This window comes from Thamnophis elegans, chromosome 4, assembly GCF_009769535.1.
Source record: "Thamnophis elegans isolate rThaEle1 chromosome 4, rThaEle1.pri, whole genome shotgun sequence".
Taxonomy (NCBI): domain Eukaryota; kingdom Metazoa; phylum Chordata; class Lepidosauria; order Squamata; family Colubridae; genus Thamnophis; species Thamnophis elegans.
Window position 1 is genome coordinate 76,734,689 of NC_045544.1, and position 27,960 is coordinate 76,762,648.

Sequence of the window (27,960 nt, forward strand, 5' to 3'; positions counted from 1 at the left end):
TGGTCAAATGCAGACTGCTTTCTAATGATATTTTCCTCACATACACCAGCAATCTTGCCCCCTCCCCTCCCCATTTTCCCCAAGTACTAATTTTCTTTGGATGAAGCTGGAACGTGTGAAAGTTATTTATTTGCAGAATATAAAATAACAATTTTGGCAAACAGAATAAAATCATTTTCCCCAGGACTGAAAAATTGCTTATGGCTTTGCAAAACCAAAGGTGACCAAAGGAGAATCTAGTAGGGGGGGGGAGAGGAAATGGTGATTGTCACATTTGCCCAAAATATATAAGGAGATTTATTTGTATCCACAAATTAGAATAAGAGTTTTATTTGTGTCCTTCTCAGAATTAAGGTGATCTTTGTGATGATGCAACAACATAGTCCTACTCAGCTCCCTTGAGCCATTTAGGTCTTTTCTGATGCCAAAAGTGAGGGAGGGGTGAAGCCCCCCCCATTCAGTTGTAAAATCAGAAAAAAGAAACACCGAGAAGGCCCATCAGAATTCAGTGTGGTGTGGTTGTCGAAATGCTAGTCTTGGACTGGGATAACCAAGTTCAAGTTTGCTTTGGACCTCAGGATAAGTTTGGGCTAGCCACTCTCAATCAACCCGTTTCAGGCGTCTGTAAGGATAGGGGATATTTTATAGGGATAACATTAGGGGAGGGCGCCCATTCATGCCACTTGGGAGTTTTTCAGGAAAAAAAACCCCCAGGTATCTAAAAGTAATTAACTTCCATTCCCTTTCCTTCTCCATTACTCGTTTTTGTAGAGTAAGTATCATTAATTCGGGTGGGAGGCGGGGAGTGCTCGACTCTTAGTCGTGTCAGGAAGCCATCTGTGATCGATCCGATCCATTTTTACAGATTTCTGCACTGAAATTATATGGTCAGGCTCAAAGACGGTTCAAAGGGAATACACCACCCCAAAGATCCTCCCCCCCACCCCCTCAATTTGCTGCCCATTCGTTTCTCCGGAGGAAGAGAGGATAGAGACGAAAATACGTTCCGGTCTTATTCTCACCACGATAAACCTACGGAACCTTCTGTGTGTGAGGGGGTGGGGTGCGGGGGGATGTTTTAATTGAGAGTTATAGGTAGGAGGAGTGACGAGGGAGGGAGGGAGGAGGCGGAGGAGGGACTACGAACCCTGAAAAGCTGTGAGTGCCATAGCTTAAGAGAACGAGAGACAGCGCTACCCGGAGCAGGCTGGACTTCTACTACTCCGCCTAACATTCGGGGGAGAGAGAGAGCGCGAGAGCGAGCGAGCGAGCGAGACCGGAGACGTTCATTGACATAAAAGTGAAGACGCTCTCTCGGTTTAAAAAAAAAAGCAAGCGAGATCGGGCAGGGAAGCGAGATCCAGAGTTCTTCCTTCTCTCCCTTCCGTCTTCCTTGCGCTCTAAGGATCTGCGATTCATTCTTTATTCGCCCTTTATTTATTCCCCTTTCCCTTCATCTGCCGAGAAATCTCGTCGCTTAAAGAACTTGGATTTTGCCCTCTTTGGTGAAAGAAAAAAAAAGGGGTGTGTGAAGAATTTTCCCCCGTTTTTTTTTTTAAAGCCAAGAAGAAAGGGCCCAAATCGAACCGGGCTGAATGAAGAGTTCTTCCTAAAAAGCTTGCTGTTCAAACAAGCCCAAACCATCCAACTTCAGCTGGGAAGCAGCGAGCCATAACAGCTGTAAGATCCGAGACCTTGGAAACGGGGGGAAAAATGCACTAAAAGTTTTGGCAAACTTTTCTTCTTCGTCTCGGTTTCTTTTTTTCCTTTTTTCTTTTCTCCTCCTCCCCGGTGCTTGTGTTGGTGGTGAGAGCGAGCCGCTCGCGTGAGGTGCTTTTGCCACCGAGGGATAGAGTGTGCGTGGAAGAGAGGGGAAGAGGAAAATCGGTTACTATTCGCCGTGCTGCCAGGAGGGAATTGTTCGGGAGAAGCGGAACCGGCGGATCGGAACCAAGCCGAGCCGAAGACCTTGAGCAAGCGAGCGCACGGCAAAAGCGAGGGCAAACTGCGTCTCTGGGGCCTCGGGAGAGCGGAGCTTATGGACGGGTGAAACCAGAGTCTAAATTCTACCCCCTCCCCCCCTTCAACCCCTCAGCTTGATCAGAGCGACCGCCGAGCAAAGGAGAAGGGCTTAGACAACTCGACCGAGCCGATCCTCCCCTCGCTCCTGGAATCATGAACTTTCTGCTCACTTGGATCCATTGGGGGTTGGCGGCGCTGCTTTATTTCCACAACGCCAAGGTAAAAAGAGAAAAAGAAAAGGGGGCGGGCGGGAGGATCTGGGGCGGCGGGGAAGCCTTCCTCCTCCTCTTCCTCCGCATGGCCTGTTCGCCGCATGTTACGCTTGAACGTGCGTGACGAGCGCCAGGGGATCGCGGGGCCCAAAAGGAGCCCACACGCGTCGAAGGAGAGAGCGGGTCCGCAAGGCGCCAGACAGACCCGCGGCCGGGTTGTCCCCGAGCTCAGCCCGCGCGCGCTTGGTTGACCTTGTGAGGGGGCAACGCGGCTATCTCGGCTCGGCGCTCTTCGGGGCGGCCGACAAAAGACCGGCCACCCACCTCCCTCTTTTTTTGGGTGGGGGAACCGAGGGCGAGCGAGCAAAGCCTTTGCGTTATGGCGTTTGAAAGCTGTGACCGCACCACCCGCGTGGGGCCTGCGCGTGCGATCGCAGGGCTGAGAAAAGGAGAAGTAGACCAGAAGCTGTTGCCCACCCCGGCAGGTCTGGCTCCCTTCTTGCACGTTGCCTTAGCCCAGTGAGAACCGTTCCGAGTAGGTTTCCTTTCTCTTCCTGTCTGGAGAGCTGGGTAGTTTGGAAACCTGGTTTTTTTTTTTTTTTTTGAAGGACGCCCTACGGAGGAGGCACGTCTCTGCATCGTCATTGATCGGAGCATATAGGCTGACTTCTTGTAGCAGCAGCAAGCGGCACGCACGCTGCTCTCCCTCCCTCCCCCCCTTGCTCCTCCTGACATTGCAAAAGCGGTGTTTTTGGCTTGTTTGCTTTAGTTAGTTAGGCAGGTTTACTGACCGGAGTTCAAAATTCCTGCCTGGCAAAAGCAAACAGAGATCAAAGACCGCCAAATGAATTCTGTGGTTCTTCCAGATTGATTTTCAGACGGAACGACCCCGCTGAGTTTCCATAAATAAGAGTTCCTTCTCTATACCCCCCACGCCCCCCCTCACTTCTAAACTCCTCTCATCTTTATTAGTTTCCTTATTATAAAAAGTACGGTAAAGGCCATTACCCAAAGACCCCACTAGCAGGAGCTTTTGACTTGCTCCTTAAAGGAATTAAGTAAGTTAGGATGGTTGTGGCATTTGCTTGGGTTTAGCTCCTGTTTGCTGTTAGGTAGTTGATTCACAAGAAAGAAAGGGGATGCCGGTTAATTTTCCATGGTGGTTTTTAGGGGAGAGAAGTGAAGTCTTAAAACCCTCACTTCAAATGCAGGCGTGCAGGCCTTTGCCACTTTTCAGAAATCTTGGTCCAAAAGTCTTCTCATCTCTAGCCAATAAGTCACCTGGTGGCGTCATGTTAAACAAGAGTGTAGAAATAGTTATAACTTTTTCCCCAGCCACAGATGTAAGATAACCTGCCATTTCAGATCAGTCTGGTTAGATGTCACCAGCGTTCCAAGCGGTTTTAAGTCCAGCTTTCATGCAAGTGACAGCAGCACATCCATCTGTTCAGGACAGGAGATGTTCTTTGGGAGAAAAAAAACTTGTGAATGGGTTAATCTGAGAGGGCCTTGCTTGCTTTTGAAAATGATTCTCAGGTTACACAGTTTACCAAGCCTACCCAGCCTGGTTTTACAGATTCTGTCATCCTAAACAATCTGCCCAGTGATAGGAGATTTCATCTAGCGTGCTTGGATGCCACTAGATTAAGAAAACTGATTTATGCATGAACTACTGTGAAGACAAGTAAAAATAGAAAATAAAAAAGTACACAGAGGGAGAATATGTGGAATGACCAGAAATATATATGATTCCCCTATCCCCATTTAAAGAGAGAGATTATCTTCAACTCTTAAAACCTGTCAATCTCTTAGGTACATTGCTAGGTGCCATAGTCTTATATATTACCAACCCAAAGCAGATACAGTATATGAAGTATGAATCTCTGGGGAGAAGACAATAAATGCAAGTGATAGCACCACATTCATCTGTTCAGGACAGGAGATGTTCTTTGGGAGAAAAAACTTGTGAATGGGTTAATCTGAGAGGGCCCAGTAGTTTTGAAACTGCTTAATCTACATTGAAAATGTGGAAGGAAAAAACTATAGGTGAGACGAGAATTAAGTTATTCTATGCAATATGGCCCTTTAAGGGAGTGTGGAAGGCAAGTGTAATCTTTTACTGAAAGGGAGATGGCATTTATAATATAAGTTATTAGGGACTATTAATGCTTTTATTAATATATAATATAAACTGATTTCATAGCTTTAATGCTTTTATTAATTATTATGTAATACTATTAGGAACTAATTGTTTTATTTATGTTACTGCTTTATTGGATTGCTGTTCACTGCCCGGAGTTTCTTTTGGTGAAATGGGCAGCTGTATAAATTTGATAAATAAATAAAATATCCAGCCCTGACTTATTAAATAAAGTCGTAGTTAAATTGTTTGATATATTATGTGAAGTTTTAATCCATGGTGCCATTATGGTGTGTTAACCATTATGGTTAACACACCATAATGGCTGGATTCAAAAAAGCAATCCGTCAAAGCCAAACAAACCACAGTGTAGCTTAATGTAAGTTGTGAGCTCATAAGTCAGGTGAAGGAAATGCAGGGCATTGGTTTCCTCTTACAGTTCATCTGTTGGCTGTAATAATGGTGCAGTGTCGTGTCCCCCCCCCCTCCAGTGATTAATCACTTCTGAAAGTGTTACTCTTGGAGTGAAGCATGTGTTAGTGGTGAGAAGACCCATGGATGAAAAGACTGAAGATCCAAATTGAAATCTGCCTGCCTTTTTGTTTTGCTACATTGGCAATAGTTATATCCCTTTTTATTATTACCTGATGTAATCGGTGGGTGATTCCAAGTTTGTTGCAGTGAGCAAGTCCTGGGGCTCTCTCTCAAGACATCTTTCTGGTGGGACTGAGCAAAGATCAAACAGTAAGGGTGGAAACAAGAGCGTGTGACCAGACTGCTAATGATCTCACAGCCATCAGCCTTTTGCTCAGGCCACATTGGGGCTCCTGCTTACCACCCAGCTGCTGTTTCTGAGGGAAGGCAGTGGGTCACCTTTTAACTACGCAGCCAAAGGTGGAAAACTCTCCCAGTCGTATCTCTTCCTGATACAAAGTGGGTGTTGCAGGTCCTCTTCTGTGTATCCTAGTCATTTTCTGGATTGGTTTTCCCTTTTCTTTGGGCTATGTCAGCAATCCCTTCCTTATTGGGCCATTGCACTTTCTTTCTCCTTTGAGTGCATAGCAGGGGAAGGAGGGGGGAGGGAAATGCAGCATTTTAGGCAAAAAAAACTAAAAAAAAAACTAGAGGAGACTTCCCTCCCAACCCCCAACACCTAAGATGGCATGGGTTTTTAACTCTGGTCCCAGGGGCCCTCCCAAAGTGGCTGGATTGTTTGCTCCAATCCAAAACAGTTACAAAGCTCTTTTAATGAGGCTGCTGAGATTAGGGGGAGGGGGAGGAGAAAGCTAGAGAAAGAATGGTTTTGATGTTAAAGAATAGGAAGTGTGTGTGTGTGAGTGTGAGTGTAGAAGCAATTTATTGAGTTAACCTTTTCCTTGCTTCATATAGGAATGAGTAGGATGTAAGAATAGAATTGCCAGCTCCCTGCCAACTTGCTGTTGCTCAAGCATTAAAGGAGATATTTCTCCCATTGTCTGTGCTGCTGAAAACATGAGACAATTAAGTGTCTGGGGGGGGGGAACAATGAGTAAAACCTCAGGCCAGGGAAAAGAGATGGGTACAAGTGATGTGACCTTCAAAAAGGGCACTTGTTCCTTGAGAAAAAAAAGTTTGTTTTGTCCTTCCTTCGATGGAAAGGGAGAACATTTAGACTCTTAATTTAAAGCCCTGATACTTGGGTTAAAAGTAGCCTGTCAGCAGCATTGGCCAGAGAACATGTAATTCATCAGCATAGGAGCAGAGAAGAACCTTCATATTTCTCAAATGGATTCAAGGTGACTCTGCTGTATAAATAGCTCCTAGATTCAAAGGCAAATGGCATGAGCAATGGTGTGAATAGATCATACGGGATGGCTAATGGGGTTCCTTTTCTTTGTCTGATTGGTGAATACACTGCTTCCAGTTTCTGCTAATCAGGAAATAGTAGTGCAGTCTTGATAGGTAGTTTGAAAGAGAGGGGGGGTGAAGTGGGGAGGAGGAAGATGGATACAGATGATACCAAGTCCCTATTTGCTATCTGAAATCTCTTCTAGTGATTTTTCAGGTCTCTTTCCTAAATGATCTTCACAGACACCCCCCAACCCCTCCTTTGAGAGAGAGAAGGAGAAGGCTGTTTTGAAATAGGTGAAGCAGCAGCAAGGGGCAACTTTAGGTCAGAAGTATGGAACAAGTTTCTAGCTGATGCTGCAGCTGGGTCAAGCAGGGCTTTGAAGAATTAACGCCAGAGGTGTCTCCTTCCTCAAAGCCCTGACCACGTTATGGCAGGGCTGCATGCTTGGCTGCTCAGTCAGGGCACTTGCGGGCAGCATGTTTGCCACAGTCCCATCCTGCAGATGGAGGAATCCCAGGACAGCCTGCCACGGCCTGCTGGCTCATAAAGACTACGTGCTCGACGCGATGCTAGAGAAATGGGCGGACACCTGCCTTGACAAGGAGCTGTGGCAACTTGCCACCTCACCAGAGGAGAGCTGCCTGTCTGAAGCGTCTTCAGACGCAACGGAGGCTGTGCTCGGAACGGATTGTAGCAGCTTGCTGGCCCATGAAGGCCTTGGTGATTAAGCTTCGTCTTCCCCCACCTTGTTTGTAAAGTTGCTGTGACCTTCACCCAGAGATAGAAAAACCTTGTCAGCTTAAAAAGGAACATGGTCACCTGTGTGCTGCCAGACACCCTTCTTTGCAGATCCAAGTGATTCTATCTGTTGGGCCATCCCGTAGATCAATCCTCCCCCAATTCCAGGAGTTCCTAGTCATTGGCCATGTGGGCTGGGAGTTCTTGGAAATGTAGTCAGGTAGAAGATAGCAGTTTAGAAGGGACCTGTGTAGACAGTGCAACAATTAGACATGCAGCATTGCATTCTTAGCCTCTGTTACCTTTTGCTGACAGCCTAGTGATCCAGTTGCATTGCTCTTGAAACCCACTGGCTGATTCGGATCCCCATAATTTGCAAAGTGGGAGGGCCTCCTGGTTCTTCCCCTCTGCTGAAACTGGGCTAATGACCTTGGCTAAGTACCCCAGAGATCTGAAATCTACAACACAAACCTGAACAGGGGAGGAGACTGGTAAAAGAGAAAACAACGTTGGTGACCTTCTAAAAATGACACGACAAGGAATCTGAATGTCAGTGTTGTAGATTTTGATCTTAATAATAATAAATGCCTCAAAGCAGATCATTCTGCTGCCTAGGAAATCCGGAGTGCCGTCTGAGAAAACTTTTTTGAGTTCTTTTTGTCCCAAGTACAGAAAACAGATATATAGCTGCGTAGCTTCTTACTGAATAGAGATCTTGGTTTCTCACATTTGTACCCCAAGGAATCTTCCTTGTCTAGAGTATGATAATAGCTTAAATCTACTTTTCTTACATACTTAGAAAATGACAACTCAGTGTTTTGCTAGGGCAAAACCTGTATTTCCCCAATGTCTCTCTATATTTTTATCTCCCTTTTAGGCCCTGAAAGGTCTGTGATACCTTTCTGTAGTATTTCCCCCTCTAAAATAGCTCCATTAGCACTGAATCATAAAAGTAACTTAAGTGTAGTAAGCCAGCTAAAATGCAATTTCAAAAGTCAATGATTATTTCATCTTTTAGACAACAGGTAAGCTGTAGTTTGCCAACTTGGCACTCCAAGTGTATGGAATCAAAGTGGGAATGCTGGCATTGTATGCAACCCTTTTAAAAGCAGATGGACATGGAATCTGCCCATGTACAGTATATTTTGTAGACCACCACTATAGAAACAGAAGCAGAAAGTCTCCATTAAGTTCCATATTTCCAACAAATGTTTTGGTTCACAATTCAGGTGCATTTTCTTTTTGGATTTGGTTGTTAGAATATAATTGCCATGTGCCATTTTTGGTTTGCTTTTGTCTTCTGCAAAGTGCAACAGGTTCTGATCTTTATTACTGAAACCTGCAAACCTGATCGAAAAAGAGCTTCAGGGTTTGTCGGGTGAGGGCACCGGATTTGTGTTCTGATTAGTTCTCTGTTGGTTTTGCAGGTGTTGCAGGCTGCTCCTGCCCAGGGGGATGGAGACAGGCAACAAGGTGAAGGTAAGTGCTCTCTCTCCCTCTCTCCCCTCCCTCTCTTCTTTTATGAGTACATACTAAGGGTCCTTTCAAGAAGCTGAAAGTGTTGATGGTTTGAGGAGGAGGAGATGAACTGGCATCATTCCATTAGCTGGACTGCTGGGAAGGGAATCCTTGCTTACGTTGCTAACATTTGGAAAATGAATATATGTGGGGGTGTGGAATGAAGGTGGTAATTCTGTGGACAGAAACAATGGAAGTGACATCACTAACGAGTGAAGTCGACTAAAGATTTCCAGCATGACTACACTGAAAACGTTTAAATGAAGACAGTGGGGGGGATTCTTAGTTGCCAGATTTGACATCTTTGGTTTCAAGATTTCCCAGGATTTTTTTTTATCAAGCAGCTGCAGTTATGCACAACAGCATTTTGCTTTAAAGGAGAAATGAGATAACACCATGTTTTTATTAAACTTCAAAGAACTACCTTATCAACCCAGATGTGTTAGAGTACAGCTGCAGATCACACAGGCTGTGAATGGCAGGAGTTCAACCTCTACATGGAGAATATCCAACTGAAGAAGGTTGTCAGGGAGAATATATTGGACTGGAATGTTGGCATTTTAGTCTTTTTAAAACCTTACTTAAAAACTAAGATCAGGCATCTCAGCAATTCTGGGAATAATAGTTGGAAGAATTTACCATAATATTCAAAGTGAAGTCACTTTGAAAATTTCTTGTCTCTCATCTTTTTGCTGGCAGACCTTTGACCCATGTTGTTTTGCTCAGACACACACAAAAGTTATCGAACTATCAGTGATTTAGTTTGCAAGGAACATGGCATTGGTCAACCAAACAGATACTTTTCCAGAAACAGTTATGAAAAAATTGATTAATCTTTTTTAAAACCACAATGCTGCATGCCTACATGGGAATATGCCCTACCGTAAGGAATGGTGATTTCTTCTGCACAGCATTTGCTGTTGGTGTGTTTAGAAGAATCACCTGCACCTTAAGGTTGAGCCTGGGAGCATTTTTGCAAATAGGCCATTACAACCAACTGCACTTGCTGTATAGTTGGATATTGTATTTGAATGTGTCAAAAATGGAAGAGAATGGAAGCTCCATTGTGCTTCTAAAGTTTTAGACCAGCCACCTCCAGCCAGGCTCCTGGATCTGCATCTGTGGAAATGTTTACTCACACCGGATGGGGATTATGGAAGCTGCAGTTGGGAAGCTATCAGGTTGCTACAAAAAGTTCTGTTACATCTGGAGCCAGGATACTCTGATTTTGGCAGTGTGGGTCTAAATGCAATTTGTCTTTTAGCCAAATGCTTATTAGACTTTCTCATAAATTCCTCAGCAAAGACAGTTTGTGAAAATATTCAGTAACCGTCAACTCTTATACAGTACTTTGCAAAATATGTGGCAGGAAGGAAGGAAAGGAGGAGATGTAGAAATCGGACCTGCTACAAGCAAAGAAATTGAGAAGGATTCAGGGAATAATGGCAGTTTCTAAACTACTGATAAGAGGGCAGGGAGCACTGGTTTAAACTTAGTATCAATCCTCAAAGCCTTTGAAGCTTTAGGCAATAGATGGTCACCTAACTTTGAGATTTGTGGCAAACCACTTGTTTTCCATAGTGTGAAATTCTGCTGTGGAATCCCTTTAGTTTGGGGCATTCAGGGTGTGGCACTTGCTGCTGTTGTTAGAGTCAGACAGCAGCAGGGGGCAGCCTTTTCTCTTGCCAAGGTTAGTTTCAATTGCAATCAGGTTTTTGGCCTGGTGAACTTGGAGGAGTATTGTCAGAGTCTAAGGGGAGCATAACTTTGTAAGAGCACACCCTTATATTGTAATCTGATGGCTGTTCTGGTTTTAACATTTTTTTCTCCCCCCCTGAAAATGAACACATGGTTGTTCCTTTTTCTGTGTATGTGAGAAAAACCACTGTATTGTTTGGGTTGGTCTTTAAAACGGCTTGGGCCCTTTTATCTCGAGCTGCAAATGCATGAATGACATTCAAACACTGGCTTGTATTTTGTGGTGCTACTCTTGTCACAAAGGGGTTGTTTGGATTTCTTTGAGCTCAGGGACTGATACGAACTCTGTGGAATGTTGCGTTTCGGAAAAGGCCAGCGAGGGTTTTGCAGGTTATCGTAATTACATTTTTTCCTTCTGCTTAAAGGTTAGGTGTTATGTCACCTAGTCAACCGGTAGCCAGATAAAACCAGGCGCTCTTACGGAGCCCTGATCTGATTGACATAATTGGATATTAAGAGATGTGATTAGCAAGCAACTGCAAAACAGTTGCGGCAGTAACTTTGCACAACGAGATAATAAAGGGTTTCTGTAGAACTGTAGAGTAACTCATAGTGAACTCATAGTGAAGCTTTAAAGCAGTGGTGTCCAAAGTTGGGAACTTTAAGACTTGTGGACTTCAATTCCCAGCATGGCTGGCTGGGGAATTCTGGGACTTGAAGTCCACAAGTCTTAAAGTTCTCAACTTTGGACACCCCTGCTTTAAAGAGTTTGATTATTTAAGACTTCACATTATTACACATTAAACTGCAAATGAGAAGACCAGCAACCCAGTAATTGCCTCTTTCTGCTTGCTTATCAGTGACTAGTCTCTCTTTAAATCTCACATCTCTCTTCATTATTTTGCACCATTTCTCTTGAATATCATTAACATGAAAGGATGAAAAGCAATAATGCGATTTCTTACCACCACCACCACCACCCCAGTTGATGTGTCTGCATTGAATCTGCTTTTGTAGGGTTCTTTTGTTAATGCTTTTTGCTAGAATTGTTACCTTAATGGAGTGTGCCAGCAACGGAGTTCATTATTCTTGGGGGCATTCTAGGTTTGCTATCACTGAGATGTCAACCTAAGTTTCATGTAGTTCATAATTACATAGGAGAAATAAGCAAAGAACTCAGAAATAAGGTGGTTCCTTTATTCACTTTTCATATCATGATGATGCTGATTAGTTTTTAGAAGCTGATAATTTCCCCATTCTCATTCTTCCTTTCCCATATTTATATATTTGAAAGTGATGAAGCAAAAACAACGACAAAACACCCTCTGTAGAAGGTGCTAAATGTCTGCCAACTATAGGTGGATTTTGGATGATCCACAGGTTACATACTACTTTGCATTTAAAAAAAAATCCCAAATCATTTAGGACAGCCATTTAGTTATCTTCAGAAAGATTTTAGAGTCACCTGACCTGGTGAGATGGGCAGCATATAAATTTAATAAATAAAGATTTATATGAAGTTAAAGGGTGAATTAGCTGCTCAGGCAAAGACAGGAGGTATCCCATGACTTTCGTACTGAACCCTATTTGGGATACATCCCCTGCAGTGTATGTGGGTTGTAAGATTTCATTACAGGAAGTCTTCGACTTATGACATTTGAAGTTACAGCGGCTCTGAAAAAGGTGACTTATGACCATTTTTTACACTTACGACCTTTGCACCATCCCCATGATCATGTGACCAAAATTCAGATGCTTAGCAGCTGGTTCATGTTTATGACTTGCTGTGTCGCAAGGTCACCTGTTGTGACCTGGCAAGCAAAGTCAATGGGGAAGCCAGATTCACTTAACAACCGGGCTACTACTAACTTATCAACCACAGTGACTCATTTAACAATGGAGGCAAGAAAGGTTGTAAAACGGGACAACATTTACTTAACGACAGAAATATTGGGCTCAATTGTGGTCATAAGCCAAGGACTACCTGTTCATGGGAAAACTTCTTGAATTTGTTTCACGGCATGAGAGGCAAGTTGTTTGAGATGCTCAGTCTCTGTCTATTAGCTTCCTTCTGAATGCAGATGCACGAGGAGGCAGTTAATAATGTTTTCAACTCTGTGTTATTATGACAAAGTTTTTTGCGCTCTTAATGCTCAGAAAGAAGTGAATAATCAGCAAGGGGTTGCATGTCTGGCTATGTGCCGACAAGTTTTCCAGACATGAAATTGTTTAATTCTCCAGTTTATAGATAGCTACATGTTAAGATTAAGGTCAACCTGAAAGGGAACAAGGAAGAGTTGGCCCACACTAATCCCAGAAGGCCCGAGAGGCTGATACTAGAGTTTGGGCTTGGACATAAGGCTGCTGTGGATGGAAGAGCTCCTTTTGAGCTGGAGACCGCCTGTCGCTACACATTTTCTCTCTCTGAGCAACTGTCTCTTTAAATAGGCACTTAGGCTGGGCAGCCAGTAGAAATCCCAGGCAGGCTCCTCCTCAGATGGTCACCCTCTCAGCCCCACATGACCAAGAATTAACTTTCGCAATTATCAAGAGCCCTGAGCTCACCAGGCAGCTTCTCTTCTCTTCTCTTCTCTTCTCTTCTCTTCTCTTCTCTTCTCTTCTCTTCTCTTCTCTTCTCTTCCCTTCCCTTCCCTTCTCCCTCCCTCTCTCTCCCTCTCTCCCTTTCCCTCCCCCCTCCCTCCCCCCCCCCAGCATATGCCTGCGCTTCAGTGGAGCAACCTTTATGCTGGTTTGTCACAGGTTCAGGACTGTTCAAAACGTTTACTGGTTTCTGTTTTTTCCATGATGCAAGCAATTTGTGCTTGTTATCACACTGGGCTATCCCTGCAGGCCTTGGAAGGAAGGAAAAAAAAAGAAGGCACTTAAGTCAAACAGTATCTCCTGCTTCTGTAAGAACTCCCTTCGCTGCTTCTAATGTTCCTGTTGGAGGAGCAGGCAGAAACTTAAAATATCTCATATTCGGTTTGGAAGATGGATTTTGTACTCTTGCGTTGAGCCATGCCTCTCTATCTCCTATCCTCTCTTTTGCAATGAACCATTAGCTTTAGCCTGGTCATGGTAGAATTGTGGGTTTGTGTGTATGTATAAATTCGTTAGGGCTGGGGACCTTGCATTCTTTTTTTCTCCCTATGTTGCACAAAAAAAATTGGAGCGGGGTGAATTCCAATTTCATGTGCCTTTTCCTGTATATTTGGATCACACTTTCTCAACCCTAACTGTAGGCTTTTCAGATGCTTTGGACATGACAGCTAGAATTTCCAGCCATTAGCCATGCTGGCTGGTAACTGATAAAGGCTGAGTTAAATGTTGATGACTGAGCTGGAATAAAATGCATAATTTCCCAGGTAGAACCTCCCTCGTTTCATTGAAGAAGGTAATCTAAACACCTTTCTGACATTAAAACTTAATACGGTAATAAATACCATAATCTGGAATAAATAAGGGGCACTGAAGTTCTTTTGAACTTTAGTTTCAGTTGGATTGTAGCCTCAATCCACTCCAGAATCAAATTCTACAGTGATTGAAGCAAATGATGAGGCCCTTTGGGTAAATATGAAATTATGAAAATTGTTTGCCAGCCAACCAAAGTGCACAGCACAGAATGGTGGCAATGCCTTTGGGGGGAATGAGGTGATTGTTTGTTCCTTGTAGTTTAGAAACATAAATAAAGGGTATTACCCTGCTGGAGTAAAACTAAAATTAAAACATTTTGGAGGAGGTCAGGAAATGTTACGGTGTAGATTTACAGAAGGGAGAGGGACCTTCCCTCCCGTTAAGTTACTTGATTTTTATGCTGAAAACTACACAAATGGTGCACTACAGTCAAGAATGAGTTTCTACTTCTTCTTCGGCTACTTTCCATAAAGTCTTGGCAGTAGCATAGGACCAGAAGTTAAAGGAAGAAGCATATTTTCCAGCTACATGGCACTGTGTGATGAGCCCCGGAAAATGTGATATTCCCACTGCAGAAAATTTCCTGAGAAATTGGTATCTGGTCCTGTTCAACAGCTGCGCCTTTGAGGGAATCTGTTAGGCTAACATCAACTAGGAGCTGTGTTACTTTACATGTGAGGGGGACACTGTGTTGGAGCCTCTGGGTTTCTGAAATGACCAGGTTCCCTTTCCATTCACTTCAAGGTAAAGCTCCTCTAACAAGCTGCCACCATGCCGTGAGAGTTGTGGCCTTATGAATCACTTTTATTTTCATCTTGCAAACGCATTCAGTGTCTAGCTGGTTAAAATTCAGACAAGACAGATGCTAAACTTGTCCGTGATTCATCATATCTTGCTCATCCACAATCCCTATAGTCTGCCTTCTTAGGCCTTGAGTACATTTTTAAGTAGGCTAATGCATTTACTGAGAGCCTGTATTTTGGTGAGCCTGTTAGATAGGAATCCAGTAGAAGGAGGCAGAGTCAGTGGTCCTTGTGCTTTAAGTCTATGTCTATACTACATTGTAACGTTAATGTTAGACTTCACAGAATAAGTGTAACTAATCCCTCCTTTTCTTTTCTCCCTCCCTTTTGTTTTCTAGTTATCTCATTTATGAAGGTCTTTGAGCGTAGTGCCTGCAGGTCAATTGAGACCATGGTAGATATTTTCCAGGAGTATCCTGATGAGGTGGAATACATCTTCAAACCATCCTGTGTGCCCCTGATGAGATGTGCAGGATGCTGTAATGATGAAGCACTAGAATGTGTGCCTACAGAGATCTACAATGTCACCATGGAGGTGAGACTATGGTTTAACTGTCAAGGCAACTTTAACAATGAGGAGGAGTCTTTTGGCCTGCAGTTTTGTCCTGCTTTCTTTAATAAATTCCACTATGAATGGTTTCTATAATTTTGGGAAGGCTCAACTGGTGGTCTGGGACCACACCCAGCTCCTAATAATACCATTTGTACCTGATGTGGAGAAAGATGAATCATAGAATTATAGGACTGGAAGGGACATCAGAGGTCTTCTAGTCTTAACTCCCAGCTCAAGGCGGGAGCCTTATACCATCTCAATCAAATGGTTGCCCAGTCTAGTCTAGCTCTAGTGATAGAGCACTCACAGCACTAGGAGGCAAGGTATTCCACTGATCAATTGTTTTCACTGTCAGGAAATTTCTCCTTCCTTCTAGGTTGCATCTCTCCTTTTCACCCCATTACTTCCTGCCCTTAGAGAATAAATCAATCCTCTCTTCTTTGTGACAGCCCCTCAAATACTAAAGACAGATATCATGTCCTTCCCCCATCCTTCTTTTTGATAGGTTAGACATACCTAGCTTTTACCTATTTTTAATGTGACCAGAGCAATGTGACTAAGTCATGTTGTCCCTGGGCAATATGAGTAGGTCAGAAGTCCTTCTGAGAAAGTGCAGCCAAAAATTAAGAACAAAAACACCCCACCCACTAAAATAGAACAGAAAAGAAATTGCCCTGGTGGCCTTTGTTATTTCAGGAACTATAAACACGGTTGTGGCTACCATGATGCTCCCCTATGTTCTTCAAAGGCTAGTGAAGTGAAGTGCTGAGTTTTGTATGCATTCTTTTGAACCTGAATATAATTCTCCCTGAAGATTCTGACTGCTTTTTGACTGTACTATATACACATGCATGCACAGAGATATATAGAGATCACATACCTATGTAATAACCTACATTCCAGGTTTCAGGTTGTGTTGGCTACACTTTCCAAACGCTTTAAAATACTTTGGCAGTTAGCCTGATAAACCAAATAGCCATGTTACTAGCCCCAGATCTGTTATTCTACATATGCCTTGCTTTATTCTTTTTAAATAACATCCAGATTTAGAATCTATAATCAAAGGATCTGTGTGTGGTAGCCAAGACCACTTGGTAAGGCAATCTGTTTTGGAAATCAGAGCCAAAAAAAAATCTTTTAACTTTTAAACTTGTGGGCGTGAGGCCCATTTATGAAGTAGTTCTTGTTGAGTGACTGCCTCATTTAGTGATTGATTGTAGGTATTATTAAAAAGTGACTTTATAACCAATCAGGTTTGCAGGTTTGGAAAGCAAAGGAAAACTGAAGATCATAAACAGTCATGGTTTCATCTAATGACTGATTTGATTAATATCTCTTATTTGCTAAACCCAATTGTGATTGCTAAACGAAGACTATATTGTACTTTTTTGGCATGGCATTAGCCATTCATATCAGAATTTGGCATTTCTTATTGCTTTTGAGCATTTTCCTGTAATGTCCTGCTCAAAACTGAGTCCCATGAGTTTAGAGCAGTGCACACTTTTAAGATATATGGATTTTGACTCCCAGCATTGCTGGCTGGGGAATTTTGGTAGTTGAAGTCCACATATCCTAAAGTTGCCAAGTTTAAGAAATACTGGCTTAGAGGGTAACATGGGGATAAGAAAGCAGCTTAAAGTTGCTAACTCATATAGCCTTCATTTTGCCCCCTCTGTTTTAGCATTATTTTGCTTATTTGTTTGTGAGATGGCTGTTGAGCATTATCCATTTGTAAACGTGACTCACTGTTCCTCTTTTTTCTTTTTCCCTTCTGCCTGCATTTTTCCTTCTAGATCATGAAACTCAAACACTTTCAGAGTCAGCATATACATCCGATGAGCTTCCAGCAGCATAGTAAATGTGAATGCAGGTGAGGATGGAGAGATTTTCTGATTGAATTTGGAAAAGAACCATGCCGTTGTACCAATTGTATCCAGCTGCCCACCTGTATCTGTACCTATCCACCCAAAATCTTGTGGTCTGTTTTGTATTGGGAAGGGTTTCTCCTTGCTAGCCATTGGCTTGTTGATTTCATCTATCTTGATTGACAGATGATGTAATAAGTCCACTGTTCAGTAACAGGAGGGCTTTAACGTTTCTTCTTAAGAAACCTCAGTTGCATCAACATTGCTTGAGCAGGAGAAGCATTCCTTATGGGTTTGCGTCTAGGTCGCAAAATAAATGTGTTTGTATCTGTGTGCTTACATGCTCTCAATCTCTGTCATGGAAATTTCACTGGCTGCTTGGTACATTCTTTGGGTAGGTGCAATTGAGAACCAGCAACTGGTTGAGAAACATTGTATTGCTGTTCTGCTCCAACTGAGTAAACAGGTGGTTGGGTCGTGCCTTATGTCCCTATGTGTTCTGAACCCTTAATTCCCCCCCCCAACCTTTGTTATATAAGTTTACACGATCATGAGGACATGATCACAATCAAGAGAGCTACTTTGGTGTAGTGGCTAAAGTGCCTGGACTAGAAATCCCAGAGCCTGCAAGTTCTAATCCTCCTTAGGCATGAAAGTGAGTTTGGCAACTTTGGGCCAGTCACCTCTGCAGTGCAACTCACCGTACAGATTTATTGTAGGAAAAATAGAAGGCAGAAATATTGTACATTTTTTGCCTTGAGTTGTACAAAATAATAAATAGATCTGTATAAACAGACCTCTGACGTCATTCCTTTTCATGTCAACGTGTACAAAATTTCCCTTCAGGTTTTGCTGTTCAATCAATGTTGGGCAAAGGGAAATCAAGCTGGGGATATTGGTGGCAAGGACATAACGTATGACTTTTTAATGCATATATTTGGGCATAACATCTGAACGGTGTTTTAATTTGGTCAGAAAGAAATGCGCTTCCTTTTCTGCCTTTGGCTGTCATAATTAAGGCCAGTCTTCACCAACCTGATGGTCATATGGCGTTTTAAGCTTGTGCTGCCATTATCCCCAGATAACGTTGCTAGTTGACAAAGATAATGGAATTGGTAGTCTGGAACATTTGGAAGGCTGAGGCAGGCAGTGCTGGAAGGCAGAAAGAGCATCCTTTATTATGTTTGCTGCTGAAAGTGGGGTGGTAAAAGCGTGGATGGTTCTCTTCTAATCCTGCTCTTCTTTTCTTCCATTATAGACAAAAGAAAGAAGTCAGAGTTAGACAAGAAAAGTAAGTGACCTGGATTATATCCCTCCCCTAAATTGGTGTTGGTGATCTCCCTCCTTTCTTTCCCAGATCACTACAAATAAGAACTGGTTGTTGCTGTTATTTTTTTTAAAGAAATAATCTAAAGTATTATAACTTGAATCCATTCCTCTTAGCTACAGTCACACATGTAGCTTTAACAGCTGTGGTTCCCTTATGCCTTGAGACCATTTTGAAACAGTTTACTTATAAAAAATATATGTCAGGAACAGCATGGAGTTAACTGAAAGCTTTTATCCCTTTTCAAATGGATTCTAGCTGAAACTTTCCTTCCACATGCATTTGGACACCATTGCCCTCCCCTCTCTTTGCTGCTTTGATGAAAACTTGCTGATGTTAACAGCAACTTTCATAGATGCCTAACATTAAGGCTGTGCATGGGGGCTCTGCTATCTCACTTAGAACAAGGGAATTTACCCTTTCATGAACCAAAAGCCACGTACGCCCAATCAAACGGTGGGTAGTGTTCTGATGTGAATTAACTTTGCATATCAATCATGAAAGGTGGAATAAAGGGAGTTATATTCATTTTATCGTCAGCACTTACCAGCATGGTGCCTTCTATAGTGCTTTTGGAATATCTATCCCAGGCTATTGGTGTTGCAATCTGGGGCCAATAAGATAGTAGTTCAAAGCATCTGGAAACACTGCATTGTGGTGACTGTAGATGAGTTGTGTTGTGGGAATGGAAGTTGCCGATCTTGTAATGTTAAACTGGCATCTACCTTGAGATTTGTGTAGTATTATTGAATGATAAAATAGATTTCTTCTCCATACATTAGCCAGGCTAATCAAATATGGATATACTTTCCCCACTTCTAGCTTACAAATAAATGCATGCATGCACTGTGGGGGTATACTAAGATCATTCATGGTCTGCAATTTGGCTTGGAAGCTGGGGAAGAAAGAGAGAGAGAGAGAGAAAGAAAGAATGGGGGTTGGGGGTATATTTTTAGTTAGTTGTGCTGTTCTCATACATGTCCCAGCTTAATTGAATTCTCATGAATTCACATTGTGGAGCCATCAGTGGATTGCCCAGGGAAATACTGCTAGCTTGGCTTACTCTTCTGGTGCACATGTTATTCTGCTGAATGGCAGAGTGACTCAGAGATGTAAGAGTGTTGTGATAGAGTGAGCACCGTGGCCACAATCTTCCCTCTGGGACTATAGCTTTCCACTCCTTCAGGTGGCTTACTTTGCTTCGCAAATCTCCATATCGGTATCGGGTTCCCTCTGGTTTGGGTTAAGCTGAAATTCCTCTTACGCTTGATGCCTTTTTCATGGTGTGCCTCTGGATGAATGTGGCATAAATGAATGTAAATCTTTGTGAGAGTTTCCTGAAGTAAACATGCTTCCTCTGCCCTGCTAGTAGTTCTGTGTTCTTGTGATGCTTACTTTGCTTGTGGTTAGGAGAGAAAAACTGATGCCAACCAAGAGGCTTGAACAAGATCCAGGGCACATCCTGTCCATTAACCTCAGGGACTTCCTCCTTTATTACAGCATCTCCTTCTTCCAAAGTTTAAAGTTTCTAGGAAGAAAGGAGTACTTTTTTTGTATTAGGTATTGTCCCAAGAATATTGCATTTTTCCATGCGCATTTCTCCTAGAGTTTACTACTGGAGCAGTAGGTACTAAGTTTCACCTGATTTTCCCCTTGGCTGGGATTGCTGCTCTAGACCTGTACACATGATCAGAAAGTACATGTGTGGGTAGGAATGAGCTTTGCAGAAGGTCCCAAGGTTTTTCCAGGCGGAGCTGAGAAAATCACCTGCCTGAAAACCTACCAGAGACTCTGGTGTATAGTGTAGACAATATTAAATCAGATGAACTGGTAGACTGGGCAGTCAAATAGAGTTGGTGTCTTAGGATCACCATTTTTAATGAAAGGGTGGACAACCAGACCTATACATTACTTTCTCTAGCATTTGCAACAGGGAAGGGGGTCTCCAGATTCTCTGTTAATATATTATAGCCTATATGTAGTAGCTCATAGAGATTTTGGTTATTAGTGACAACCCCTATAGTAATGGGTCCAGACAGGCCATAATTACCTTATGTTCCAAGCAAGATCAGAGCAGTTGAGGATGAACTGAATATTAATAGTTTACCTCCTTTTTCACAGAATGAGAATTACCTCCCCACCTTTCACTGTAGGTGAACAGCCTAATTATGCTTTCTTATGGTTCCAGTGGGAAGTCTCAGAAATAATTTGCTGAGAGCAAAGCTTGTACATGTCAAAATGAAAACCATAAAACAAGCGGGTGCAAACGGAGCCTTGTTGGCGCATTGTTAAGTGCTGCTCACCACCTTTCTTCCTCACTGAAGATAGAGAGCCCATTCTATCTGGGGACCAGTGAAGTGACTTTTTGGGCCCGTACTGGAGCCAAAATAAGGCATTTCAATTTCTTGGGGAAGGAGCAGAGTTGTAGGCCGGGTCATATTTGAAGCAAGACATATCAGGTTTCAACTTTTGACAGAGTTGTGTGAAGTGTAAGAAGCAAATTTATTTAAAAGATCTATATGGCCACCCATCTATCTTAAAAAAAACAAAAACAACTCACAGCAAGAAAGCAGAAATGCCTCAACTCCAAGGACTTCCACAGTTTAGATTCTTATATTTTATCTAAGTGCATATGGTAGCTTCTCCCTCTTTTCCCTTGTCTTTCCTCCCCCCCTGTGCACTTTCTCTCTCTCTCTCTCTCTCTCTCTCTTGCTTGTTTTGTTTTTCTTCCAGAAAATCAAAGCGAGGAAAGGGGAAGGGTCAAAAAAGAAAGCGCAGGAGAGGCCGGTATAAACCACAGAATTTGTACGTTTTTGCATCATGTGCTTTAGACTCTGCCCTTTACCCATTTCTTTCTATTCACCCCTCAAATCAAAACTCCTGCTTGCATTACATCTAATTGAACAATCAAGGAGCAAACAATTTTCACTCGCATCTCCAAAATCACTTGTTCTTGTGGTGGCACTATATGTTTGGGGACATTGGGGAGCGCATAGAAGCTGTGATCCTTTTGTTTTTTCTTGCTTGGGATTATTCTGGTCTTTGAAAGACACAGTGACCTAAAAGGATAGGCAAATTTCTCTTTATTTTCACTCTTGCTTTCCCCCTAAAGCGCTCTTACATGATTTCCCCCAACCCACTTCCTTAATTTCCTCTTGGCTGTCACTTACAATCCTGGTTGGTGTGGCAGCGAGAGCTTCATACTTGTCTTTCATGCATGTTTGCCTGTGTGTGTGTGTATGGAGACTGATGGCAAGTACTAACCATTACCAGAGGGGAGCTAGAGGATTCTGGGAAAATTTGGGGAGTGTTCTCTCTTTCTTTCTCTCTGCCAGAATTGGGTGCCTTTACTCTTTCTCTGCCTTTTCTACACCTCAATTCACCAAATCCTGCCTTTCCAGTAATTCTTAGGTGGTCGGGTGATGGCGGGTGAGGGATTTCAAGAGCTGCTGTTTTGATTCAATCCGTATGGAAAACGACACAACTTGAATAGGAGCAGCTGGGTTCTGAAGTCTGTTTTCTCTCTCTCTTTTTTAAAGACAGGGGCTTCTCTGTAGAAAGAGTTGCCCTTGACTATTATTATTATTATTTGGCTATTGCCTCAGAGACCTCAGTTAACAATAAGGAGGCTCTCCTTTCCACTGCAAATTGGACTAATGCAGGATTTGTGGATTAGGCCGTTGCAGAGAGCCCATTTCTGCCTTTTAAAAAGCTATTGCAAGTAAGTGTTGGAATGCCTTTGGGGGTGTCTTCTCTCCTCTCCCAGCAGTGCTCTAGGCGTGCAGTGTTGGGAAGGGGGGGCAAGGGGTGGGGGCGAGGGTTGCTTCAATGTGTAGGGTGTTGCATGTGTACATTTCTTCCCGCTAAAGCGCTGTAGCTTAGACCTCTTTCCTTTTGCCTTTTTGCAGTCACTGTGAACCTTGCTCAGAAAGGAGAAAGCACTTGTACAAACAAGATCCCTTGACCTGTAAATGTTCCTGCAAATTCACAGACTCACGTTGCAAGTCGAAGCAGCTTGAGTTAAACGAGCGCACTTGCAGGTTTGTGTCCTGAAGAAAATGGAAAACAGAAAACAAATCCCACATACTACTCTCTCAGACATATTCATTCAACACACATCTAGAGAGAGAGAGAGAAAGAGAGAAAGGGATAAGCTTCTACTGGCTACTGGTGCCAGGAGTCTAGGGTCCTCCTTTTCTTCTGCTTGGCCAGTTGGGCAAGAGGGAAAGAGATGGTGTAATCTGCCTAAAGTTTAAAATTTCCCTTGTTCTGGCAGAGTTGAACTGTACTGTCAGTCAGTAGGGGGATGATAGATAATCTAGAATACATCTCTTAGAGAAAAGGTGGCTCCTCCCACATTGCTAGCGCCCAGGAGAAATCTTCAAAGACCTTTAAGCAAATCCTTGTTTAATGCAACTGGCTGTTTAACAAGATCGCCAATCTTTCCCTGCCCCTCAAAGCAAATAACTTGTCCCAATCCGTCTTTTTAAGCTCTGTAGCAGATCTGATTAAATCTACCTGGGACTGAGTCATAAATCCAGACATGCATTCTTTCCTGCACTTCTCTTTTACTCTAGAATGTGTGTGTTTTTATAGAAGAGTGTGTGATTAGCCCTTTCCTTCTCTACTATATTATTTCTATGTATTCAGAAGAATGAAGTGTCTGGCTAGAGCTCAAGTGGTCCAAGTAAAAACCAGGATATCTTTCTGTCCCAGATGGATAACCTACCTGGTGTCATGCGGATGGCATGCTGTCATCTGAGTTACCTGCTTTGTGGCTGCAAATCTCAGCCCACCATCCCTAAGTCTGGTTCTGAAAAGGCATAACACGTTGGCTGTGACTCTGAAAAGAGTGGATGAGGTTCTACCTTTCCTGTTCCATCAGAAACGCTCACCTAGAGCCAGGCTGATGGCGTTGGGCTTATACATTATATCTCATGAAGCTGAGTTCTCTGCCTGGGCAAGAGACTTGAGACATGGCTGCGTGGGTAGAGGAAAGATGTGAAGGTCTGTAATCTGAGTGTGGATGCCTAGTGCCGCAGCAAGAAGAGAGCCAGCTCTTCTTGAGTTACAGTTCACCGTGCAGAAGTAGCCCCTGGAGAGAAACCAGACAGTTGTCTAACCTTGACCTTTATAGTTCCCCTCAAATTAACCAATGAGACGTTTGAAATAGTAAGTGCCATGCTAGTCCCAGGGGAAGAAGGGGGTGGGTGGGAGGAATGGCTAATTAAGAAATTGCCCCAGCGTAGAACCAAGGCCAGCATACATGTTGCCCCTTGAGTCGTGCCAGAGGATAGGTTGGATTGTTTTGGTTTTGGCAGCTGCTCGGCTGCTCCAGATGAACTCTTCACTGCAGGGAGGAAATCTGGACCTCAAAGGGCACAGCTGATTCTTCACTTCCTGACTTCTACACAGCTGCTATGGTTGCTGCTGTGCTAAAGCACTAATCTCCACCTCTGCCAGCAGCGGAATTAAGCTCTTGTTTTCTCTCCCTTTTTGCTGGCACGGGGCACCCCGGTTTGCTTTGACTGCACCTCTTTAAAATACACAACAGAAGAGTTTAGTGTGGCGAAACAAGGTAGATTGTTTCTGTGCAGGTATGAGTGAGAGGTATGCCAGGATTTAGAAACCAACTTTGGAGATGAAGTAGTATTCTTAATAGGGACGCGATGGCTCAGTGGCTAAGACGCTGAGCTTGTCAATCAGAAAGGTTGGCAGTTTGGCGGTTCGAATCCCTAGCGCTGCGTAACGGAGTGAGCTGTTACTTGTCCCAGCTTTTGCCAACGAACAAGCAGTTCGAAAGCATGTAAAAATGCAAGTAGAAAATAGGAACCACCTTTGGTGGGAAGGTAACAGTGTTCTGTGCACCTTAGGCATTTAGTCATGCCGGCCACATGACCATGGAGCTCTTTGGCTTTGAACGGAGATGAACACTGCCCCCTAGAGTCGGGAACAACTAGCACATATGTGTGAGGGGAACCTTTTTCCTTTACCTAGTATTCTTAATAGAATTATTGTTTGCGGAGAGAAAACTGGAGTAAATGCCTTTTCTTTTTCTTTGCTGTTGGTCCCTGTATAGGATTTTGATTTATTCTGTGGCAAAACACGTTCGCTAATCTTTTAACCCAAGAGGCTCCTTCTCACCTGTTAATGCCATGTTAATGTAGGAGAATCCTGCATACAGTGACGTAACCTCTCCTCCCTTCTTTCCTCTCCTCCACAGATGTGAAAAACCGAGGCGGTGAGCAGCAGAGAAGAAAGGGAGTGCGGGCGCAGCCTTGGTTCTGGAGCCTGACATCTCACCTGGTCAGAAACGGAAAACAAACACTAATCCAAATGAACACTAAAAATGAAGGATCAGCAGCGCACAGCACTTTTGAGTATGGACGATGGACTCTGGAAGGAACATTCCCTGACGACCTGCGCAGGATTCACCTTTTGGTTTTGAACTGGTTTTACAGAAAAAAAAAACTTTCCTTCTCATGCTGCTAAGATATAGAGCCAGGGAGAGTGGAGTGATATATGCTTGGGACTCCCAATACACATGAAGTATATGTATATGTATATGAATATGTATGTGTATATGTATATATACTGAATTTCTAAAACATTGCTAACATTATTGGTGTCTTCACTGGATATACTCAACTGCTGTGGACACAAGTGGGCTATTTGGGACATAAGAAAGAAACCACGACTGGACTCCAGTCAATACTGCTCAATATATTCTTCATACTCTTCCTGACCCTCTAAAGCCTGCTGGTCTCACTTCCTCTCCCCACTCTCCTGCCCCACTCCCGTGTGGGAGCGAAACATTTGTACGAGAAGAGATGGCAGGGGATTCCCAAAATGGCACCTTGGAATACTGTGGGTCAAAGGTCAAGGAAATAACTCTTAAATGCTGGAACTGATGGTTCAATCAAATTCCCTTCCCCTTCCTTCTCGGAAATCTCTTCTGAGTCTGGCTCACAATCTACTGGCTTCAATGGGGTCGTCAGTGTATATTTTGTATTGACTTGCTGCAGGAACATTTTGCCACAGATAACGTGTTTTGGCCTTACTGATGGGAAGCGGCTGAGTTTGGACTTGTCAGCTCAAGGAGGCATCCCTGGAATCCTGCCATCCCTGTTGGCTACTTAAATAATGGATGTCATATTGGCAGAAGGAGACGGAGGAAAGAAGGGGGACTTACAGAGAGCCGGGCAGTTGAACCAGCACTGTCAACCATCATGCACAGAGCTGCCACTGAAGATACTTCTGGAACATCTCTGGAAAGGGATATTAATTTAAGTATATATGCGCAATAGGCAGGATGCGTGAGTGTGTGTGAATGAGGGGGTACATACAACTGTATAGGGTTTTTCTTCTCTTTTTTGTGCCTAATAAGTTTAAATTGGCTTGTTACATTTTGGGCCTTCGAGGGAAAAGCTGGTGAGAGCTTACTCTTTAGCATTGTAAATTTGTTATTCTCAGTCTTGTACCATCAATATATTAAGACATAGTATTCTTTGCTGGACTTGTGCTGTAGGACCTATTACCACCACTAAAAAAAATAGCATAGATCCTCCCCATTATCAATAATATCTGAATAATTCGTCCCAGCCATTCGGATATGACTTGTATGAAAGGTCAGTGGGACTCTACATTGAATTCCAGAGTTATTCTGCTCCCAGTGTGGGCAGAAGAACTTTTGAATTAAAGAGGGCCCTTGTGTGACATTCTAAAACAACCTTCATGACTTCCCTATTTAAGAAGATTCTACAGTTCAGTTCCAGGAAATATGGGGATGAAAGGAGCAATGTGATTTTGGGATGATTCTAAATGTGTTGTCCATTTATTCACTGCAGGAGCTGAAATAACTAAAAAACACTGCTATGAAGCAGATGTAGAAGGAAGACAAAACCACCATGCTTCCCTCTGTCCTTAAAGCCATACCTATGCCCAAATTAGATAATTCACCTTGACTTTGACCTTTTCTTTTGGAGTGCCCACTGTAGACCTTACAAATTATGATTGTTTTACCAGTTTCCCCATTGACCTGTATAGACCAGCCATGTAAGCTTTTGGTTAGCCTCCCTCAATCCAAGCTCTTCCATAACTGTTAGACTCAGAGCCAATATTCCGAATCAGCAAGGCAAATAGGGCTGAGAAAAGTGGGAATTGTTCTGGAAGGTAGCAGATTGGGGAAGGCTATCTCAAGCTTTTTTTGCTAGTTTTTTGAATGCTTGGTGCTGGGTTATTCCCATAGCAGTTTTGGAACCTAATTGATAGCCTTAAGTGCTTTCTATGCAAAAAGATTTTTAGGTTCAGGTGCACACAGAGTCTGATCTAAGTCCCAGAGTTAATAGCATTTTAACCTGCTTGGATTTTGATTCATCACCAAAATCTAAGCCAGTTTAAATCTGATGAAAGAGGGAGGAGTGAATTGTTTTCTTTTTGCATATAGGTCCAAAACAAGTTTTAAAAAAAACTGACTGTAACCAAGCCAGTATATACATAACTTTCAGAGACAGTAGACAAAGCTCTAATACCAGGCAATTGACAAGATCCATTTAACTCTGGTTTGAAGACGTCCTTTGAACAATGTTTCTCAAATTGGCAACTTCAAATATCTGGACTTTTAACTCTCAGGATTCCTCAGCCATGGCAGATCCTGGCAGTTGAAGTCACACCTCTTTAAAGTTGTCAGGATGGAGAAACACTGCCTTAGAATATGGGACTTGGACCAGCCAATCTGATTCGTTGAGATTCAGTTTAAGCAATCAGTAATTGTTCTTGGGCTACAATTTTCAGTGCCTTGCATATAAACACTTGAAACACCAAAGCATCTCAGTTACCAGGCATTTAATAGGTATTTGGACAGAAGGTGATAAGGCAGATTTTTAAAGGCAGCAATACACTCTTATGAATGTCTGAAGCAATTTGACTTGTCCAAAGATGGACATGGCTTCAGCTTGCTTTGCTGGGAAATGCAAAATGATGCTGGTTGACGGCCTCTGGGTACCGTTCTTTGTTAAACACTCTGCAGTCCCAGATCAAATACGTTAGGAGAATGAGGCTGTCGGACATCACTGAATCTGCAAGGACAGGATTCCCCATTTTTCTTACTGCATGGAACTTTGTTGGGCTGTCACCAGGCAGCATTCCATCCAGATCAGCATTGCTGCCATGAGAAGGCTATTGCTACATGGGGTGTATGTGATGCTTCCATAGGTTTCTGGTTGCTATGAAGTGAGTGAATCAACTCTGAAGAGGATGACTATCTGTATATGTTTGAAGGGGACGGAATCCAAGCAAATCCTTTCCTTACCACCTTACCCTTGTACGTCCCCGCCTTCCCCTTCCAGTCCCTCTCTTTCCCCAAGACATGTAATGTTGATTGGATCTGGCCATCTGTTTGGTCATTGTCAGAACATTCATCAATCCATTGTTGGAGATTGATTGCGTAGCTGAGTCTGCAAATGTAGAGCACTGTTCTGTGTACCTGGAAAGTTGCATCTCATTGCCTTCATTGGACTGCTGTGTGTGCCTGTTTCTCAGTCTCTGATTGTTGTTATTTTCTTTTTTGTACTATACTTGGTCCATGTCAGAATCCTGCCCAATGCTTGTCTGTTTACAGAAAAGCAAGGAAAAACTGGCCTTAAATCAGCCTTCGAAGAGTGTTTATTAACCACTATACAACCCCCCTCTAGCTGATAGAAATATGGTGTGCATTCAGTTTGTATGCGTGTGTGTCTGTGTGGATACATGTGCCCATGTGCACACTCGTATAACTGAATGTATATATTCATGCTGTGTGAGGTGACGTTCTATATACTTGTTTAATATCCCTTTAAAAT

At 43.1% G+C, this 27,960-nt stretch overlaps 1 protein-coding gene across 3 annotated transcripts; it reads left to right on the forward strand.

The window, feature by feature from the left end:
- The first annotated feature begins 1,163 nt into the window (after positions 1-1,163).
- On the forward strand, positions 1,164-27,960 carry VEGFA (vascular endothelial growth factor A). Of its 3 annotated transcripts, XM_032216349.1 has the most exons (8): positions 1,165-2,241; positions 8,371-8,422; positions 14,715-14,911; positions 16,723-16,799; positions 18,053-18,085; positions 20,855-20,926; positions 22,030-22,161; positions 24,345-27,960. In XM_032216349.1, exons 1-8 carry the CDS (start codon positions 2,176-2,178, stop codon positions 24,364-24,366), a joined length of 651 nt encoding a protein of 216 aa, XP_032072240.1. In that variant the 5' UTR covers positions 1,165-2,175; the 3' UTR covers positions 24,367-27,960. The 3 variants fall into 3 exon arrangements, with proteins under 3 accessions (XP_032072242.1, XP_032072240.1, XP_032072241.1); XM_032216350.1 differs by lacking the exon at positions 20,855-20,926; XM_032216351.1 differs by lacking the exons at positions 20,855-20,926; positions 22,030-22,161 and having other exon boundaries at positions 1,164-2,241.